The 20,772-nt window shown below is 40.5% G+C and overlaps 1 protein-coding gene across 2 annotated transcripts in view; it reads left to right on the forward strand.

Moving 5' to 3' along the window:
* Positions 1-20,772, forward strand: part of GRK4 (G protein-coupled receptor kinase 4) — a 46,082-nt gene that overhangs the window by 20,300 nt on the left and 5,010 nt on the right. The window contains exons 8-15 of one of the 2 annotated variants that reach the window (XM_048303784.1): positions 440-580; positions 3,557-3,747; positions 6,275-6,312; positions 8,833-8,922; positions 9,458-9,666; positions 10,466-10,603; positions 11,205-11,342; positions 19,771-19,893. In XM_048303784.1, coding sequence (XP_048159741.1) covers positions 440-580; positions 3,557-3,747; positions 6,275-6,312; positions 8,833-8,922; positions 9,458-9,666; positions 10,466-10,603; positions 11,205-11,342; positions 19,771-19,893 — 1,068 coding nt within the window. Of the gene's footprint in view, positions 1-439; positions 581-3,556; positions 3,748-6,274; positions 6,313-8,832; positions 8,923-9,457; positions 9,667-10,465; positions 10,612-11,204; positions 11,343-19,770; positions 19,894-20,772 lie in introns of those variants that run through there. The other variant, XM_048303785.1, reaches the window with a different exon arrangement.

Genomic DNA, 20,772 nt, shown 5'->3' on the forward strand with positions numbered 1-20,772 from the left:
TCTATAGATTTTATTAATTCTGTTTATAATTCATTTAACTGCTCCCCATATGTACTTTAACTAGAGCCCTATATTGAAGAAGTCATGCTACTAAATTACCGTTAGGTTTCTCCAGTTGATTGTGATGTGAATATTTGTCCTCAACACGTACTCTTACCTTAGTCACTTGTTTCACTAATACAAGATCCACAGTTTTACTAAACAATCCAACTCCAACAGAAATGTGTTTGCCTCTGTATAATCACTTTTTCTACTTTGGTTACAGTTTTTGTGAACCTTTAAAATTGTTTCCTGAGTGAAGGCTCAGTGTTGATGCTTACAGACCATCATTTTCTGAGAGCACTGAAGAGTTTGAAAAGAAACTAAAATTTAATCTTCTTTAAAATAAAAATTCTAAAAAACCTCAAGCATCTCTGACACACCATCCTTCTTTTTGTAGGTGTGTGCCTGTCAAGTACGGGCGACAGGAAAAATGTATGCTTGCAAAAAGCTAGAAAAAAAGAGAATAAAGAAGAGGAAAGGAGAATCAATGGCTCTGAATGAAAAAAGAATTCTAGAAAAAGTGAATAGTAGGTTTGTAGTAAGTATCTACTTCCGATCTATTTTCAGAAATTTATCTCATTTTGTTTACTTCATTTCAGTCTCTTCCAGGAGCTTGTGGGCACAAAACACTTTTTAAAATTGATTTAGGGATTGCATGACTGTAGAGAGAAATGATAGATGCAGTAATAAATGTTTTGTGTGTGACTGTGAATAGTTCTGTGCACAGGGCTTTTTTTTGGTCCACCTGCTTTATTTCTCACAGCCAGAACAGTAGGCTGTGTTTCAGCATGCTGATGCCACTGAATCTTTGTCCTCTGTTTAATAGTTGGGTTTTTATATCCTGAGGTATTTTCATAGCATTTGTTACTCTGTTCCTGATATATTCTAAGATAGACATGACATTTTAATAGTGTATTGATTCAGGTTATATTGCTTTGCTGTATACCAGGGCTTAAAGAGGTATCTTGTGTGTGAAACAATTAACTTTTTAATGGAACTTCCACGAAATGGAAATCTTAGTTTTAATACCTAAACCTGATGCTATTATGTAAATTATGGTCTGTTAGTAGCTGTAATTACTAAGCAGTGAAATAAGTTAGAATGTTCAAAGATAAAACAAGTAAGAATTTCCCCAGGTAATGTTTACTTTTTAATTGAAATGTCATTTAAATGTTAATTTCAAATATCTTTTGCTTTGGTTTAAAATTCGTGTACTTATAAATTTTGTGTTGCTGTTCAGAAGATTTTAAAGTATCTGTTTTAGAGAATAGTGAAAGTTATTTATAAATATGTGTGTATAAAATATGTATGTATATATTTTCTGATAAGTTTTATGTATGAAAAAAAACCCTGTAGAGTACTGTCAGCTAAAAGAAAAATGAAAAATCTACTGGCCAGATACATTAATAATTTAAACTGTTGTAAATTATGGTTTTGTATAAATATGCTAATGTTATTTTTGCACAAGGCTTCTGGGCTTGAATTGATTGAAACTGAATCCAGAGAGTACCTGAATTGATCCATAAATTACTATAACAGTGAAACTTCTATTTTTGAGTAACATTTTTTTCAGCATATGTAAACACTGTAAATCAATAATTGATCTAAGTTGAATTTGAAATCGCTTTATAAAATTGTGCATGAATTATTTTCTTCTTGCTATCCAATGGTGGTTTTTAATGCAGCAGAGAAGATCTAGGTCTAGCATTTGCAGTAATACTGGCTTTGAAGTGGGTAGATAACTTGTCATGCCTCTGTCACAAGTAAAGTCATAAATAGCTGGATACATCAGTTAAAACCACCAAATGGGAATCTTCGCCTCAAGTAGCTAATAGTTTTATTATTTAGTATTAGATTTATGCTTCTGAAGGAAGAGTTTGGACCTATTACTGAATTAGGGCCATTATTTACTCATACTGCTGTCTTGGTTTGAGACAAGTTGAGGGGGAAAAGCTCTGGGAGGAACGTCTCCTCTCCAGAAGACAGGTTTCAGCACTCCCTCCCCTACCAATGTGAAAGGAATTTCTTGGATGAAAGTGAAAAAAACCTATTTATTTAACAAGCAGAGTGCCGGCAAGGCACAGGAAACAAATGAGTAGTGTTAGATAATAAACCTCCTTGATGAGGAGAAAGCTGGTGGATTCAGAGTTCTTTTCTGTAGCTGTCTCGGCCCCTCCTGAGGTCCGAGGCTGGGATGCGGCGTCCCTGCAGCCTCCCCGCCTGTCCACGGAGTCTGATGATCTGGTTCTCGGATCACAGCTAGGCCGAACAGTTCCAGAAGAAGAAGTTACCGGATGATGTCGGGGTGCTGATATAGGAGAATTTCTTGCCTCAGCTAACAGGCTGGCTAAAAGCAGGAAGGTTTCTTGCCTCAGCTAACAGGCTGGCTAAAAGCAGGAAGGTGCTCCCTCGGCTCTGCAGAGGTGAGAACGCCGGGGAGTTGTGTGTGAGTCCTTGAACACAAACCGCGCTGAAGAATTTGCTCAGTTTCTCTTCCCCCTCTCCTGGACCCAGCTTAAAGCTGTGGGATCAGTTTCTGGGCAATAAGCAGAGGATAGGGGAATACAGTATTATCATAAAATCACCCCAAGACAACTGCATTTAAAAATACATTTATTAAGTCAAGGGAAAAAACTCCACTGATTTTTTTACCTAGCTTGCTTATCTAGTGTAAGCTAAGTATACGTTTGAATTCCATTGCTCTTAGTACAAGTTAAGTAATCTTTGTAGGTACTTTTGAAGATCCTACCAGATAATCATGTAGCATGGCTTTTTCTATTGAAATTGAATTTTTAACTTAAACAGTTAAATTTTGTAGTGTATTATATTGTGTTAAATGGGGTGGGGTTTTTTTTAATTCACAAGTCTAGTTTAAAACTTTTAATGCACTTAAAAATCTGTTACCTAAAACCTGAAAAAAAATGTGCTTTGTCCTTGCCTATCAGCACCACATTTCAAGTACAGTGAGAGGAAAGACTGTGAAGAGTTGTACTGAGTCTTTACAGTTATCAAGTTATAAATCAGGGAAATATGCAGTTACTTGGGGGGAGGCAGGGGTAGGAATAGAAACTACGCATTTGATTTAAAATAATTTCTTCAGTTTCTCTAGGGCAGTTTTGGGTCTCGTAGTTCAGGAAGATGGTTTGGCAATGCATAATTCCTGAGGTACTAATAAAATAAGGCATATGCACACGTTATCAGGACAAAGTAATACAGGTAACATACAGCTGAGGGGCATCATCAATAACTGTATTTTCTGCATGGAGCTCTGTGGTATCCAAACAGATCTGCCGCTAAGCTTTTGTGTTGTGTGTATGGTTTGTGTACACAGGCAAATTAGTCTGGATTCCGTTGTGTCTTCTAGTACTCTGCAGGAGTGATTTTCTATTTGCATGTTTTGTTCTTTTTGCTTTGAAAAAGGATTATAAGTTGATTGTATTGGAAAAAAGATCTGTGAGTTGTTTTCAAGTTTATGAATGAATAATGGTTGTGTTCTCACCCTGCCCATTTTTAGGTTAGTTTATCCTATACATATGAGACGAAAGATGCTCTGTGTTTAGTATTAACCATAATGAATGGAGGGGATCTGAAGTTTCACATATATAACATGGGAAATCCTGGCTTTGATGAAGAAAGGGCTATTTTCTATGCTGCAGAACTGTGCTGTGGTCTGGAGGATTTGCAAAGGGAGAGAATTGTTTACAGGTGAGTGTCATCTACAGTTACTCATTCTTTTCCGTGTCTCTGCAGCATTGAACATATTAATTGTTTCCTACTAAAACAAGTTTATATTTTAATTTTGTAGTAAAAGAAACAAAAAAATTGTTTAGTTGTCCTTTTCATGGCATATCTTTTGGAATTACTCATGTCACATATCTTTTTACTGTTAATTTAGGTCTAGATGCTTTATATATTTTAAAACAGTATAAAGTTGATTCAAGGTTTGCTTGTAAAATGGAAGTAAACGATGATTTAGAAAGCAAATTAATTTATAATTCAAATAAATAAATTTTAGGAGTTTGGGATTGTATTCCTGCCCACTCTAAAGTAGTTCACAGAGGGCTCTAGAAGTCCCTGACTGGATGGCATGTTATGCTTACAAGGATAACAGAACAGTCGTAGTCCATGTGAAAAACTTTAATTTCAGATTCCTCCAATAAACATATTATTGCTTCTGAATTAATGAAACTATCAGAAGCTTTATGCATTGTAATTGAGACTGTATGATTTTAATGCTGTTTTGTCTCTGTACATATATCATTTAACCCCTGGTATGCATTAATATTACAGAACAAGTAAAACAAACTTAGGGGTGGACCAAGAATGCTTTCTTTATACTTCTGCTGTGTAACACCAAATACCACTCGTTTCAAAGAATTTTTAAAGTATAACTCAATATAATGACTGCTAGTCTTTTCCCTCTGCAGTGTAGAAGACCAACACACACACACACAGACACACAGCGTGGGAAGTGGCAGAACCAGAGTGAATCAGGCTTACGCTGGTGGTTGGACGTGGTTCCCTAGAGAATTTGGCCAATCTTGCAATATTACACAGTGTGTTTTGGCATACATGTAGGAGGGAAGCAGGGGTGAGAGATTTCATTAGCTACCAGTAGGTCATTTCACATTGCCCAAGGGAAAACAAAACTGATTGTTTGAAATACAAAATAACAACAAAAAACCCTAAACAAAACAAGACCCCAAACCACAGCCCTGAGTTTAGGCCCAACTTGTTCACTATTTGCCTACAAGACGACTTTCAGACACGTATGTCAAATCCTAGTGTTCTTCAGTTTCTTTAACTCTGATCTCTCCTGGTTTCTCTGATACTGAAATCTTACATTTAATGTCAATCCCTTAGCATTATGGGGGTTGTCAAGACTTAAAAGCATGAGAAGCAGAGCATCTTTCTGACTTTTTTGTACAGTTAATCTCATAAGATAATGAAACTTTAACATGAATACACATACTGTAGAACATCAATTTATCATTGTTTGGGGGAGAAAACCCTACTTAGATTTTTTGGTGAACAATTGTCTCTCATTTAGAATGTTAACTCTAGAGTCATTCTTCCTCAAACCTTTTCTTTTATGTTATTCAGTCTCTTCTGCTTGTCACAACTGTATGTATACCTGTATATATACACATTGTTTTTAATGATCTATTCCAATAAGTGACTTTTTAGCCAGTTACTGGGTTTTACTTGTCTGCTTCTGGCTTATATTTATGGTAAAATAAATCTAAGAGACCATATCTCAGTCCTCATGCTTACTGATGCATACCACAAAAAAAAAAAAAAATGAAATATACATTAACAATATACATTATAACTAATTATATGCACTATTATAAATAACAATGTACACTGTATATTTTATACAGATTTTCGTGCCTATATATATGTGTGTATATTCTCAGAATCTGCTGGGATATCTAGGGATAAATCCTAGAACAACTTCTGATTCATCTTCAACGACTCCCCAAATTTTCCTTGAGTAGAGGAGAATTAAAAAATTCCATTCAATATTTTCTTTTGTTCTCAAAGTAAAAATGCACAAGTTACAAAATTGCAATGCTGAATTAATTGCCCTTTTAGTATTTCCTGAGTCTTGCTATCATTTAATAACTAAAAAATATTGCTTGTGAAACTTTGATGTTTACAGAAAAGTAATAGGAAACTTCTAGAAAGTTATGGCAAAGAATCCTAACTGGATGAAGTGTCTAATAAGCTTTAGAAGTTGCATGTCCAAGTTAAAGAAAGGAAGTTTGAATGGCTGATATTAAGCATGTGCTTAGTCTCGGGAATATTACTCTGTTGATCTTCTGATCCCCTGGGGTGAAATATAGCAAGGGGTCACCATCAAACTGCAGCAAGCACTTGTGTTTCGCCACGGGGGAGTTGTATAGCTGATACTCCTCAGGGGAAGTGTTTTTCTCTTATGAGCACGAATTTGTGTGTAAATGGTGGTTCCTTATATATAGGATTTTAGTGTTGTTTTGCTTTTGTTAATGTAAGTGGATTAAAGAGTTCAGGGAAAGTGGATCTTGAGTTCTCTGGTTAAACTATTTGTGTTACAGGCCATCAACTTCAGAGCTTTTTCTTTCGTATATAGGTGGAACTGGAAAAATTTCTTCTGTCAGAACCAAGAAGTCTTCTGTGGAATCTGTTGCACTTGAGGGCTAATAATTTTGGTTTTGTTTAATTCACATTTCTATTGTTTAATTTGCAGAGACTTGAAGCCTGAGAATATACTTCTTGATGACTGTGGTAAGTAAAAATTAAAATTAATTTTGAAATCAGTAATTACACCTCTAATTCATACTGTGCCAGAAATGTAAGGGATTTCTTCATGATAAAAGAGACCTAATTGACGAATCTTAATTTAGCAAAGAAAATACTGCCCTTGCTTTTCAGAAAGTAGGGAAAAATATCGGGGGTTAATCATGACGATGTTAGAAGGGTCAATTTTCTACCTTAAAATGGCTACTTTTTCCCTTTTGCTCCTCCTTCTCCCCTTCTTGATTTAAGATCACTAAGACTTATATGGATTTGTTTTGTTTGTCTTTTCTTCAACTATGGAAACTGATCTGTTAGATGGGGGGGCCAAAATTTTACTTAGTAAACCAGACTGTTTAGACAGTAAGAATTCTGAAGTACTTCTGTTTTAACATTTCATCTAAAAGAGGTCTGATGGTCCCTGATGTATATGTGGCTGGAAAGAATCAAGGAAGTACAAACAATATGAAGAAATGTTTGTAGTCTTTTGTTTGTCAAAAGCCAAATTAATTCTCTTTAATGACTTTGTATTCAAGCCGTTACCAGAATCTTTTGAATTGACTGTAGAACATGTGCAGGAATTATCTTCTAAGCTGTGGATGAATATTACAACTTTGTTCTTGTAACTGCTGAGCATTTTAGTTGAGGAAAAATTGTTTTTGAAGTCATGAGCACAGTATTTTTTTTTAAGTCAGCATGTTCTGACTGATAAAATTTCAAAAGAGATGATGCCTGGCAGAAGTCACTTTCCAAGAGCTAAAGCTTTGCTAGACATCAAATGCATTCTTTAATTTTTCTCTCCAGCAATGTCTTGGAAAAGCTGAAGGCTTCTTTGAGGAAAAATGTAGCCTTGCAAGACTGCACTAGAATGCTTCCTCTCTGCCAGGGATATTTTGATCTAGTTCCAAAGAGCACAGAGGACTAATTAGAAAATCGCTTCAGGAGCTCAGAGCTTGCACTTGAAAAGGGGTTCATCAGATGTCAGGGAATACAAGAGCATCTGAATGTATTTAAAATAGCATTTGCTGCTCCAGAGAGTTTAGTTGTTTCCAACCAGTATATAGAGTGGTACTTGACTTTCTCCACTCTCTCTGTCTCTCCATCCCCTGATTATCTAAGTACCTAGTATTATCATATACCTAAGAAATTAATATGCTGTTAACTAATATTGATGCTGTAGAGCTTTTTGAATGCCAGAGCATATATGCACAAAGGTTACTTGGGCATTGGAATGGGCTACCCAGAGAGGTGATGCAGTGTCCACTCTTGGAGGCTTTCTAAGTAAGTATTTAAAAAGCCTTGGACTCTTTGGGATGCCTGCTTGCTCAGAAGGTTGTGCTAGAGACCTTCTGAAGTCCCTTCCAACGTGAATCATTCTGTGAACCTGTGGTGTTTCTGTAAACAGCAGTATCCCTGCCCTTATAACCAGTATTAGAAACAAGTGCGGGTTTTGCTCTTTTTCTGCAATGAGTCTTTCTACAAAATTGTTTTAAAATTGAATTGAAAATGTAATTGTCCTTTCTTCTGTCTAGACTTTTGTATTTTTATTAAGAAAGTAACTTATGTGTTTTTAAATTAAAATGTCAATACAATTCTTGCCTTGAAATGTCTTGAATGTGCTTGAAACAGTTCATGAGTCAATCCAACAAAGAACTGTAGTTGTCCGTGGGAATGTAAGGGAGAGTGGGGTAGATTTATTCCCATTGCCCTGCTTGGACTGGTTCCCCACCGAGCAGTGCACAACAAACCAATCTTCTGCCAGATGCTTTCTGTGTTAGAGGTACGGCTGTAAAGGCCATGCGTGATAGGGGAAGGTCATCAGCTTGAGAAATTTGGCTGATAAAGTGCAGTGGAAGCTGTTACCCACTTAGGAGTGATTCAAGAGAAGAGGAAATCCTAGAACTGAACTGACATGTTACAATATAAATAATTCTGAGTAGGTTATTGACTGGGCTGCTCTTGATTTGGGGTGGGAATGGGGATAGCAATTCCAAATACTTGTGTTTGGCATTATTGGGGTACTTCTTTACAGGAAAACAAGCTCTCTCGGTACAGGCTACAGTTTTCTCACATCTGGAATAAATTGAGTAAATTTGGAAGTTTTATTAAGTCAGAAAGCTAAGTGCTTGTTATGGGTACACAGAATGGAAAAACGTAAGTGTCTGATGCATGGATACAGAATCTGAAATGAGCGTTTCTGTTTGTCCAAGAACAGCAGCCTATGCCAAAGCTAGGAATTAGAGTGCTTAAGAGCAAATTATTTTTGTATGACCTTCAGCAAACCAGTTATATCTGTGCCTCTCTTTCTTCACATTTTTAAGGAGGAGATAAGTAGAAATAAAACACTCCTTTCTAGTTAAGTTAAATAAACTTAGTGCTATGAGTAGATGAATGTTTTGATACTTTGCAGTGGGGTTTTTTATGAGGTGTGCAATAGAAATTTTTTGTTTTAAAAGTGATAATACTGTATTATTTTTGCTGACTATGTATAATTTATTTTAACATAAATAGGACATATCAGGATTTCAGATCTTGGATTAGCTGTGCAGATTCCAGAAGGTGAAACTGTCCGAGGACGTGTTGGGACTGTTGGTTACATGGGTATGTATCCTTTGCTAGTTACATTTTGTCAGAAAATTTGCTTCTGTGAATATAAGAACTGTATTGGACCTGGATTAGTTACTAGACATGTTATGGGAAGAAGAAAGTTTATAATATGCATTTGTAGATGTTAGTAGTTAATGATAAGCCTACTGATAAACTTGAAAACTTAACTGAAAATTCTAGCTTTAGGCAGAACTTTAAGAAAATACCAGATTTTTTTCTGAGATTTGAAGAGACTTAGGGTCACAGGTAAACTGACAAGTTACTGTGACAATACGTTTCTTTCCATGCTTTGGAAAACTTCATTCTCAGTTTGTAAACAGTACTGGTTTTAAGCATTAAAGAAGCAAAGTTTTTCTCTTGGATATAAACAGAGTTCTCAGTGTAGAAATTAAAGTTTCTTCAAAGTATGGCAGAGTCACACAAACATGTCTGGACAGAGCCCAAAGAGAGTACCTGAGACTTTTTCCAATACATAAGTAGTCAATTTAAAGTGAAATGTCATGGATGTGTGTTTGTTTATGTTTTGTAGCTCCAGAAGTGCTCAAAAACGAGAAGTATACATTCAGTCCAGATTGGTGGGGTCTTGGCTGTTTGATTTATGAAATGATTGAAGGACAGTCTCCATTCAGGAAGCACAAGGAAAGGGTTAAACGGGATGAGATTGACCGGAGAGTAAAGGAAGACCAGGAAACATACTCAGACAAGTTTTCAGAGGAGGCAAAATCCATCTGCAGGATGGTGGGTGAAGAGACGTAGAGGTTTGAAAATTAAATTTCTAATCCTTTTAAAGAGACCAACTACTTTATTTTAATATCTTGAAAAATTTTCAAAACTGGATTTCTTAAACCTTCCTTTAGTTCACATGAAAGTTTGTGATTGTTCATGAACTGTTCAGTTATCAAACTTCAAGAATTCAGAACTTTTGCCATGAAAGATGCAGGAAAGCTGCATAAATTGATTATTCATCACATGAATGAAATGGTCTAGTACTGCTTGGACCACTTGTAATTATAGATGGAGTACAATAGCATGCTCAACTTGGATACTGCATGGGAACAAGTGGCAGAGTAGTACACAAGTTTCTTCACCTAAAACAGTATCTACAAGACAATGGCTTCTTTTTTTTTTTTTTTTTTTTCTATCTTGCCTGTTCTTAAATTTATACAGAAAGCTTCACAAGTTTTCTGTATGAGTTTATGTGAGATATGGGCATTACTTAAGCCCATAGGAAAAAATATAAGTCTGTGTTTCCTGAAAGGAAAGCCTACTATAAAGTCTGTACTGTAAAGTCTAATCAACATGGCATCAATTAAAATATTTTTATGTAACTTTGGGTATAATATTCAAATGGTCTGCTTTTCATTACTGAAAATGTATTTGTTCCCAGAATGTTTTTGTTTGGGTTTCTAGTTAATTTTGATACATGATAAATTTATGTAATAAGAGGCCAAGTAGCAAAAAAGACATTGTATGTAGATTTTTTTTTTCAGTTGTGGGATTATATCATGGATCAGCTTTTTTTTCCATGTATTTGTAGTTACTTGCTAAAAATCCGGGGGAGCGACTGGGTTGCACTGAAGGAGGAGCTGCTGTTGTAAAGCAACATCCTATTTTCAAGAACATCAACTTCAAGAGGCTGGAAGCTAACATGTTAGAACCTCCATTCTTGCCAGATGTAAGTAGGTGAGACAGATTTGATTAGTATCTAAAAAGGCAAGAACTGTCATAATTCTATGTCAGCAATCATATGAACTCCAGAGAAACCTTTAAAATTAGGTACATTGGCAGGAGAATGCCATTGTGGCTATTGATGACAACTAGTTGTTTTGTGGCATTTCATCTGAGATCACAAAACAATTTACAGTAGTAGTATTTCTCTAGGGAGCTTTGTAGCTGATTTCTTAGCCCTTAAAAGTCCACTTCCATAGCTCAGATGCAGAACAAATGAGGAATAGCTTTGAAGAAAATACTCCAGAGTTGAAAAGAAGGTGACAGAAGATGAGTGAATTGTGACAACCATTGAGAGATCCAGACAAGCTATTTCTGGTTTTGATATTTCTTTTCTGTTACTTGCAGGATGGGTGGAATTGCTCAGGTGCCTTATGAAGAGAGTCTTTTTATTTCTGTTTCATAGAATAGTGTAATTTGGTGATTAGCAATGAGAAATGTAAAATTGCAGAAGTTTTGCTCCCTTTTGCTCATCTAGGCAAAATAAAACCAAACAGAAAGTCCCCAAATCCAAAACTTTAATGAAGCAATCTTGTATTGTACTGCAGCCACGTGCCGTTTATTGTAAAGATGTCCTGGACATTGAGCAGTTCTCAACAGTAAAAGGAGTGAACCTGGATACCACAGATGATGACTTCTATTCCAAATTTGTGACGGGTTGTGTCTCAATCCCTTGGCAAAATGAGGTAATGTACATTTCGTAGAAGCTTATTTTCTTGAGCACAGCAGCATAGAATATTTAATAAAAGATATAATTATACTGATTTTCTCTAGGAGATGTAAAGAAGTTTCTGCTTTAGACTTCTTTGCTGAGAGGCTTCAGAAAAAAGTTTCTTTTTAAAACATAGACACCTTGCTAGAAACTGAGATCTATGGTAAATTTGCATAAACAAAGTCTGGCATCTTGTCATCATAGGCACAGCTTACAGAACAGTGTTAGTATCAGTAAGACCACCTTTTTCTTGTTCTTCTGTCACATTATTCAGTATTGCTGGTCATAGCAGAGGAATGGAATGTTATTCCAAGTGTTCAAAAGCAAATAGGAGCAGTGCAAGCTGTTTGTGTATAGGCTGTGTATCAATAGAGTATCCAAGTGACAGTAATACAGAATTGCAGATTCACCTTTTTCAAAGTTTCAAAACAAACAGTTCAGTATCAGTTGAGTCAGACTTTCTCTTAAAAATTTTTTCACGTGCCTAGTGAATGACTATTCTAGTATTCTGCACAGAGTACTAGAATTTTGCTGCTTCTGCGTGCAGTTCAAGTCCTCTTTACCATTTCAGCGAAGAGCACTCACTAACAATTACTTAAAATTGTAGTTCTTGTTATGAATGCCTTCCCTTCATGATAAGGTGTTTGTGACTTTCTGAAATTACTATTGTCTTGAATTCTACTAGTGTAGTTTCTCTTTCAGTATGATTGCATTTTATTTAAAGGTTGAACACAAAAGATGAGCAATTTCTGAACAATTTGGAGGAAAAAGTACATTCCCTTTTGTTTTCTTTTGCTTTTTTGCATTACTGTCCTGGGTTGCAGTGTATTCTATTACCATCCCCATCAGCTGTTGAAATCAGGTGGGGCAGTGTTTCCTTGCCTCCTCCCCTCAGACTATCTTTCTGTTAATTGCCCATCATTGTCCTGCCACATGACTCAGAGATAACTCCCTCCGGACTATCTTCTGTTAATGAGCCTAATCAACACTTTGCCTCATGACTCGTTACCCCATTGTGAGATGCTCCACCCAGAGGGAGGAACCAAGCATCCCAGCGTGGATATAAGCTGAGGCTGAACACCAGAGACACTGGCTTCCCACTGGATTTCCAGAGGACAGGAGCTACACAGCCACCATCGGACTTCCTGAGGAAGAGCAGACTGTTTTACTACAGGATCACTGCTTCAGAGGACTGCAGCCACCATTCTACCAGACTGCTACCACCACCCTGCCTAACAGGGTGTCAGGTTGTACCTTGACTCTGTCAGTTTGACAGTGTTTTCTTTTACCTTTTTTTTTTTTTTTTTTTCCCCTTTTCTTTAATTTCCATTAAATTGTTATTCTGACTTGGTGCCTCCCACTGGTTTGTTTTCAAACTAGCACATAATTTGGCGCCCAACGTGGGGCAGCTCTGAGAGAAAGTCAGAATTACAATTTTGTGTTAACGGAAACCTATTCACCATGGTGCTCAGCTTGTCTACATGGGTACTGTATCTTGCTCTCTATATTTTTCCTCACATGGGGAACTGCCTGCCTGTAGTATTACTCCTGTTAAAACCAGGGAATGGTATGAGAATTGCTTTAATGGTTTATTATGTCTATAGCATAATAACCTGTGAGGCGATGAATACCATTCGGAGTATATACTCAGTTTTGTTTGGCTGTCCTAGTCTGGGCTCCTATGTCTGGGATCTCCTCAACAATCGCACCCAGCCCCTGGTGGGAGGAGTAGAGAGTGGTTTCTTCCAGCCTTTCAGGCCAGGCACAGCAGTTTTTGAAAATATTGAATTCCCTCTGGATGTCAAAGACGGCATAAACTTGCTGTCAGTTCTGCTTTGTCTTCTCTGTACAGCCTGCACCATGTACACCATGCTTAGAATCAGAGCTATGGCACAGCATCCTCAGGATGAGGGAGGAAAAAAGAGCAGAGCAACAAACACCATGCCTATGCAGACTGACACAGAGGAGAAAGGAACCAAATGCAAAGCAACAGCGTCCATGTCTACGCAGACTGTCACCGAGGAGAAAGAACCCAGATGCAAGACAACAGCGTCCATGTCTACGCAGACTGACACAGAAGAGAAAGAAACCAAATGCAAAACAACAGCGTCCATGTCCACGCAGACTGACACAGAGGAGAAAGAACCCAGACGCAAGACAACAGCGTCCATGTCCACGCAGACTGACACAGAGGAGAAAGAACCCAGACGCAAGACAACAGCGTCCATGTCCACGCAGACTGACACAGAGGAGAAGGGAACCAAAAGCACTGTCAGCGTCCCCATGCAAACCATCACTGAACCAGAACAGCCTACACCGATTGCAGTTGCCCCCGTTCAGAAGAAGAAATCAAAAAGCAAATCAGTCCGCATAGTGACTGACGAGGATGCAACAGGACCTTCGCACCCAGCAGAAGAGGCAGAGCCAGAGATCATCACTCGGTCGCTATCCCTGGGTGAGCTGCGTGACCTGCGGAGGGAATTCACCCGCCAGACAAACGAGTCTATCCTGACCTGGCTGCTCCGCATCTGGGACGCTGCAGCCAATGACACCATTCTGGACGGAAGTGAGGCCAGGCAACTGGGATCTCTGTCCCGGGATGTGGTCATTGACCAGGGGATCGGGAGAACCCAAGAAACCCTCAGCCTCTGGCGGCGACTGCTTACAAGTGTAAGGGACAGGTACCTTTGTAAAGAAGACCTCCAGGTGCACCAAGGAAAATGGAGCACAATGGAACAAGGTATCCGGTGCCTGAGGGAATTGGCTGTGCTGGAGATCATTTTCTCAGAAGATGAGAGATTTCCTAAGAGCCCAGATGGTGTCCAGTGCACGTCACAGATGTGGTTGAGGTTCGCACGCCTTGGACCAGAGATATACTCCCGTTACCTGGCAACGCTGCAATGGAGGGAAGGCGAGGACAGGGTGGGCGTCTTGGTGAACAAACTGAGGATTTACGAGGACACCGTCACAGCCCCGTTTCGCACCCATGTCTCATCCGTGGAAACAAGTCTTTTGGCTGAGCAAGTCCGGAGCTTGATTGAAGAAGGCCATCAGAAATTGAAAAAGGAACTTAAGGAAGAGATTTACCAGATCTCACCAGAACCAACAAGAGTCTCTGCCATTAGGAGCCGGCGACCCCCAACCAGGGAGAGAGGATACCCCCCACGAGGTAACCTCTGGTTTTTCCTTCAGGAACATGGAGAAGACATGAGTAAGTGGGATGGAAAACCCACCTCCTCCTTAGCAGCTCGGGTACGTGAACTAAAAAGAGGGACAACTACCACAAGAAGCGCATCTAGAGTCAATATTGCTCCGGTCTCTCGCACACAGAACTCCAGACGGTACCGGAATGATAATATGACCGATCCTCTTGAAGGGACCTCAGGAACGTATTCACCGGAAGGGAGCAACATGCAACATGACCAGGAATAGAGGGGCCCTGCCTCTAGCCAGGTAGAGGAAAGGGAGAATCGGGTCTTTTGGACTGTGTGGGTCCGATGGCCTGGCACATCTGACCCACAAAGATACACGGCTTTGGTTGACACCGGTGCTCAATGTACTCTGATGCCATCAAGGTATGTGGGAGCAGAACCCATTTCTATTTCTGGGGTGACAGGAGGATCCCAGCAGCTGACTGTACTGGAAGCTGAAGTGAGTTTAACTGGGAACGAGTGGCAGAAACACCCCATCGTGACTGGCCCGGAAGCCCCGTGCATTCTCGGCATAGACTATCTCAGAAATGGATATTTCAAGGACCCAAAAGGACATCGTTGGGCTTTTGGGATAGCTGCTGTGGAGACAGAAGATATCAGACAACTGAGTACATTGCCTGGCCTCTCAGATGACCCCTCTGCCGTGGGACTGCTAAGAGTTGCAGAACAACAGGTGCCAATCGCCACAGCAACAGTGCACCGCCGGCAATACCGCACCGACAGAGACTCTGTGGTTCCCATCCATGAGATGATTCGCAAACTGGAGAGCCAAGGGGTGGTCAGCAAGGCCCATTCACCTTTCAACAGCCCTATATGGCCAGTGCGTAAGTCCAGTGGAGAATGGAGGCTGACGGTGGACTACCGTGGCCTGAATGAGGTCACGCCACCATTGAGCGCCGCTGTGCCGGACATGTTGGAACTTCAGTACGAGCTGGAGTCCAAAGCAGCGAAGTGGTACGCCACTATTGACATTGCCAATGCCTTCTTCTCCATTCCTTTGGCAGCAGAATGCAGGCGCCAGTTTGCTTTTACCTGGAAGGGTGTGCAATACACCTGGAACCGACTGCCCCAGGGGTGGAAGCACAGTCCCACCATTTGCCACGGACTGATCCAGACTGCATTGGAAAAGGGTGAGGCTCCAGAACATCTGCAATACATCGATGACATCATCGTGTGGGGAAACACAGCAAAGGAAGTGTTTGAGAAAGGAGAGAAAATCATCCAGATTCTCCTGGAAGCTGGCTTTGCCATCAAAAGGAGCAAAGTCAAGGGACCTGCCCAAGAGATCCAGTTCCTGGGAGTAAAGTGGCAAGATGGACGACGTCAGATTCCCACCGAGGTCATCAATAAGATCACTGCGATGTCTCCACCGACCAGCAAGAAGGAAACACAAGCTTTCCTAGGCGCCATAGGTTTCTGGAGGATGCACATTCCCGAGTACAGCCAGATCGTGAGCCCTCTCTACCTGGTTACCCGCAAGAAGAATGATTTCCACTGGGGCCCCGAACAGCAGCAAGCCTTTGCCCAGATCAAGCAGGAAATCGCTCATGCGGTAGCCCTTGGCCCAGTCAGGACAGGACCAGAGGTGAAGAATGTGCTCTACTCTGCAGCCGGGAACAATGGTCTGTCCTGGAGCCTCTGGCAGAAGGTGCCTGGTGAGACTCGTGGCCGACCACTGGGATTCTGGAGCCGAAGCTACAGAGGGTCTGAAGCTAACTACACTCCCACAGAGAAGGAAATCTTGGCAGCCTATGAAGGAGTCCAAGCTGCCTCAGAGGTAATTGGCACTGAAGCACAGTTGCTTCTGGCACCCCGACTACCGGTGCTGGGTTGGATGTTCAAGGGAAAGGTTCCTTCCACGCATCATGCCACCGACACCACATGGAGCAAGTGGATCGCCCTCATCACACAGCGTGCCCGTATTGGAAACCCGAATCGCCCTGGGATTCTAGAAATTATAACAAACTGGCCTGAAGGTGAGACTTTTGGATTATCTTCTGAAGAAGAGGAAGAGCAAGTGACCCGTGCTGAGGAAGCCCCACCATATAATGAGCTACCGGAGACTGAAAGACGTTATGCCCTCTTCACTGATGGTTCCTGCCGAATTGTAGGCGCTAATCGAAAGTGGAAAGCTGCAGTATGGAGCCCCACACGATGAGTTGCACAAGCTACCGAGGGACAAGGTGGATCGAGTCAGGTTGCAGAGCTTAAAGCCGTCCAGCTGGCTTTGGATATCGCTGAACGAGAGAAGTGGCCGAGGCTCTATCTCTACACCGACTCATGGATGGTAGCTAATGCTCTGTGGGGATGGCTGGATCGCTGGAGAAAGGCCAACTGGCAGCGCAGAGGGAAGCCCATCGGGGCCGCTGAGATTTGGCAGGACATCGCCGCCCGAGTAGAGAAGCTGACCGTGAAGGTTCGACACGTGGATGCGCACGTACCCAAGAGTCGGGCTAATGAAGAACATCGCAACAACGAGCAGGTGGACCGAGCTGCCAAGGTGAAAGTATCACAGGTGGATCTGGACTGGCAGCACAAGGGAGAATTATTCCTAGCTCGTTGGGCCCATGATGCCTCTGGTCATCAGGGGAGAGATGCAACATACCGATGGGCCCGTGACCGAGGGGTGGACCTTTCCATGGACAGCATCTCACAGGTCATCCACAGTTGTGAGACCTGTGCTGCAATCAAACAGGCCAAGCGGGTGAAGCCTCTGTGGTATGGTGGACGATGGTCAAAGTACAGGTATGGTGAAGCCTGGCAAGTTGACTACATCACCCTTCCCCAAACCCGCCAAGGCAAGCACTACGTGTTGACCATGGTTGAAGCAACCACTGGATGGCTGGAGACCTACCCTGTGCCTCATGCTACAGCCCAGAACACCATCCTGGGCCTGGAAAAGCAAGTCCTGTGGAGACATGGCACCCCTGATAGGATCGAGTCAGACAACGGGACTCATTTTAAGAACAGCCTCATCAACACCTGGGCCAGAGAACACGGTATCGAATGGATATATCATATTCCTTATCATGCACCAGCTGCTGGAAAAGTTGAACGCTGCAATGGACTACTTAAAACTACCCTAAAGGCACTTGGTGGGGGGACCTTCAAAAATTGGGAAGTGAACTTAGCAAAGGCCACCTGGATAGTCAATACCCGAGGGTCCATCAATCGAGCTGGTCCTGCCGAGTCTGAAGCCTTGCACACAGTGGATGGAGATAGAGTCCCTGCGGTACACCTGAGAGGTATTTTAGGAAAGACTGTTTGGATTAATCCCACCTCAGGCAAAGACAAACCCATCCGTGGGATTGTCTTTGCTCAAGGACCTGGTTGCACTTGGTGGGTAATGCAGAAAGATGGGGAAACCCGTTGTGTACCACAAGGAGACCTAATCTTAGGTGAGAACAGTGTGTAGGTTTCACTGTGTGTATATATATATATATATATATATATATATATATATGTATGTGTGTTTTAGAGTTTAAGAAGGTATTGATTTGGGATAATGTAGATGGTAATAGAATAAGGGGTGGATAATGTCCTGGGTTGCAGTGTATTCTATTACCATCCCCATCAGCTGTTGAAATCAGGTGGGGCAGTGTTTCCTTGCCTCCTCCCCCCAGACTATCTTTCTGTTAATTGCCCATCATTGTCCTGCCACATGACTCAGAGATAACTCCCTCCGGACTATCTTCTGTTAATGAGCCTAATCAACACTTTGCCTCATGACTCGTTACCCCATTGTGAGATGCTCCACCCAGAGGGAGGAACCAAGCATCCCAGCATGGATATAAGCTGAGGCTGAACACCAGAGACACGGGCTTCCCACTGGATTTCCAGAGGACAGGAGCTACACAGCCACCATCGGACTTCCTGAGGAAGAGCAGACTGTTTTACTACAGGATCACTGCTTCAGAGGACTGCAGCCACCATTCTACCAGACTGCTACCACCACCCTGCCTAACAGGGTGTCAGGTTGTACCTTGACTCTGTCAGTTTGACAGTGTTTTCTTTTACCTTTTTTTTTTTTTTTTTTCCCCTTTTCTTTAATTTCCATTAAATTGTTATTCTGACTTGGTGCCTCCCACTGGTTTGTTTTCAAACTAGCACAATTACATTAAGAAGGATATTTGAAAAGGTGTCATTTGACATAGAAAATTTTCACTGAGAAACAGTGAACCTTGGAGAAAGAAATATTTCCTATACTGTGTTGTAATTCTGAACTTCCAAATATGATCTAGTCATTACAAAATGCACTGCAGCTTAATAACTAACCTTGCAGAGAGGGATAAAGTTGGAAGTAGTTGTGGAATTCTTGCAATGGCAATTTCTTTTCTTCAAGGAAGAACTGCAGATTTCATTGTACATTTGTGCTTATTTTTTCTTTTAATTCATGTTACTGAAGTTTCCCTCAAATTTTTGCCTCTCAAGAATTTCTCTTGCCATACCATAATTTACTTGATGTCACAGTTTATAACACAAGCAGGCTGCATTTCTTCTTACTCCTCTTTATGCCATCTCTCCTTCTACAAGGTATATTCATTTGGCTGCCTGCTGTTGTGACAGATGTGTACCGGTGGCACTTCCTGGTAAATGCCGACTGGATGTGGGCATTAGCCACTCCCCTGCTTCTGACCCTGCCTGTTGGTTACATTTTGGCATTCACTCTTCCTGCTGTCCTTTCTGAACCCAGTAACTGTGCTTTTATTTCTTCTGTTTCTGTGTACACAGACAAAGATCTTTTCAAAATCCCTTGCTTCTCTCCAAAGACCCATCTTCATTATATATTTTTTTTCCTCCCATGTCATGTTTAATAATTAAGTTCAGTCCAGGGCATATAGATACTAGATTTTTTTGGCTGGACTGTTCAGAAATGAACAGAATACCTGGAAGGAGAATAAGTTTCTTGTTCTAAAAGCTTCTCTTTGTTGCATCATGAGCAGAAGAAAGACAAGAATGCAAAAAAAAGCAAGGGAGCACCTGACACTTACCTGAGTGATAGTGCTCTCACTGCTATTCTTTAGTTGGTTGAGCGCACAAGGAGAGTCAATGTCAGCTTTGTGCAGTGGTGTAGTTTGGCTGATGAATTTTTAAGTGGTAGGAGTACCCAGCCAGAGTAAATAGGTAATACCTGGAACTTGTCTGAGAAGCTTTTATGGATATTTCATTTATATTTCATGTGTTTTAAAGATGATTGAAACGGGATGCTTTGAAGATATCAATGCATATGAAACTGATGGTACTGTGTCACCAGACAGAGAGAAGTCTCCAAAACCAAAGAGAGGCTTCTTTCACAGACTTTTTAGTGGAGAGGTAAGAGCATTTCTTTTCTTTCATAAGAAAATTAACTTCCATTCTTTTTTTTTATATGAATCTGTGATAGGAAAACCAAGTTGTTCACTGAATACTGAAACTAATGAAATCTGTTTTGTTACGGCTTTGCTCCTCCACCACATTTCCAAAATTATGGCAATCCCTGTAACTCCAGGAAGCTTTCCTACCTCAGCATTCTGTCTTCCTCTGGTTACCTGAGAAAAAGGTAGTGGGTTCTGTTAAAAGCTGTGCTATAGACCTTCCTTTGCTAAAGAGGTTAATTTGGGTCTTGCTTCTTATATATTTTACCATTTTTTAGTGAAAACTGTGGCTATGTCTTCAGAGATAACTGAGGCCCTGTGTAAAAACTAGTAATAAATAAGTATATAAGCAAGAATAAGTATATATCCAGTAAATAAGTAGAAATAACCTCAAAATAAATGAGAAGCATCACGAAACAAATGTTTAAATATCTTAGGTAGTTTAATGCCTTTACCAAAACAACAACATGATATATCTTTACATAGCTGATAATGCACAGCCTTTTCTTACACACAGACTTCTACTCTTTAGTAGAAGAATTTCTTGTTCAGAGAATTTAGTATTTACCACCTAGAAGACACATCATGTATTGTAATTGTCTACAGGATGTAAGAAATAGACTATTTGTAAAGGTTTGCAGTTGAAGATGTTATATACAATTCTGCTTGCTCAGTGTGCCTGCACTTAGAGGGGAATTATCTTGAGAAGCTTGAGTATATTCCAATAGTGAACACTTCGGTAGAAATTACTTTTGCTTTCAAGCAGAAATGGAATTTTGAAATTGCTAGGTGCATATCGTTAAGTAACCACAGCAGGGCTGTGTATTAAAATTGCATG

The sequence above is a fragment of the Corvus hawaiiensis genome, chromosome 5, assembly GCF_020740725.1.
Source record: "Corvus hawaiiensis isolate bCorHaw1 chromosome 5, bCorHaw1.pri.cur, whole genome shotgun sequence".
Taxonomy (NCBI): Eukaryota; Metazoa; Chordata; class Aves; order Passeriformes; family Corvidae; genus Corvus; species Corvus hawaiiensis.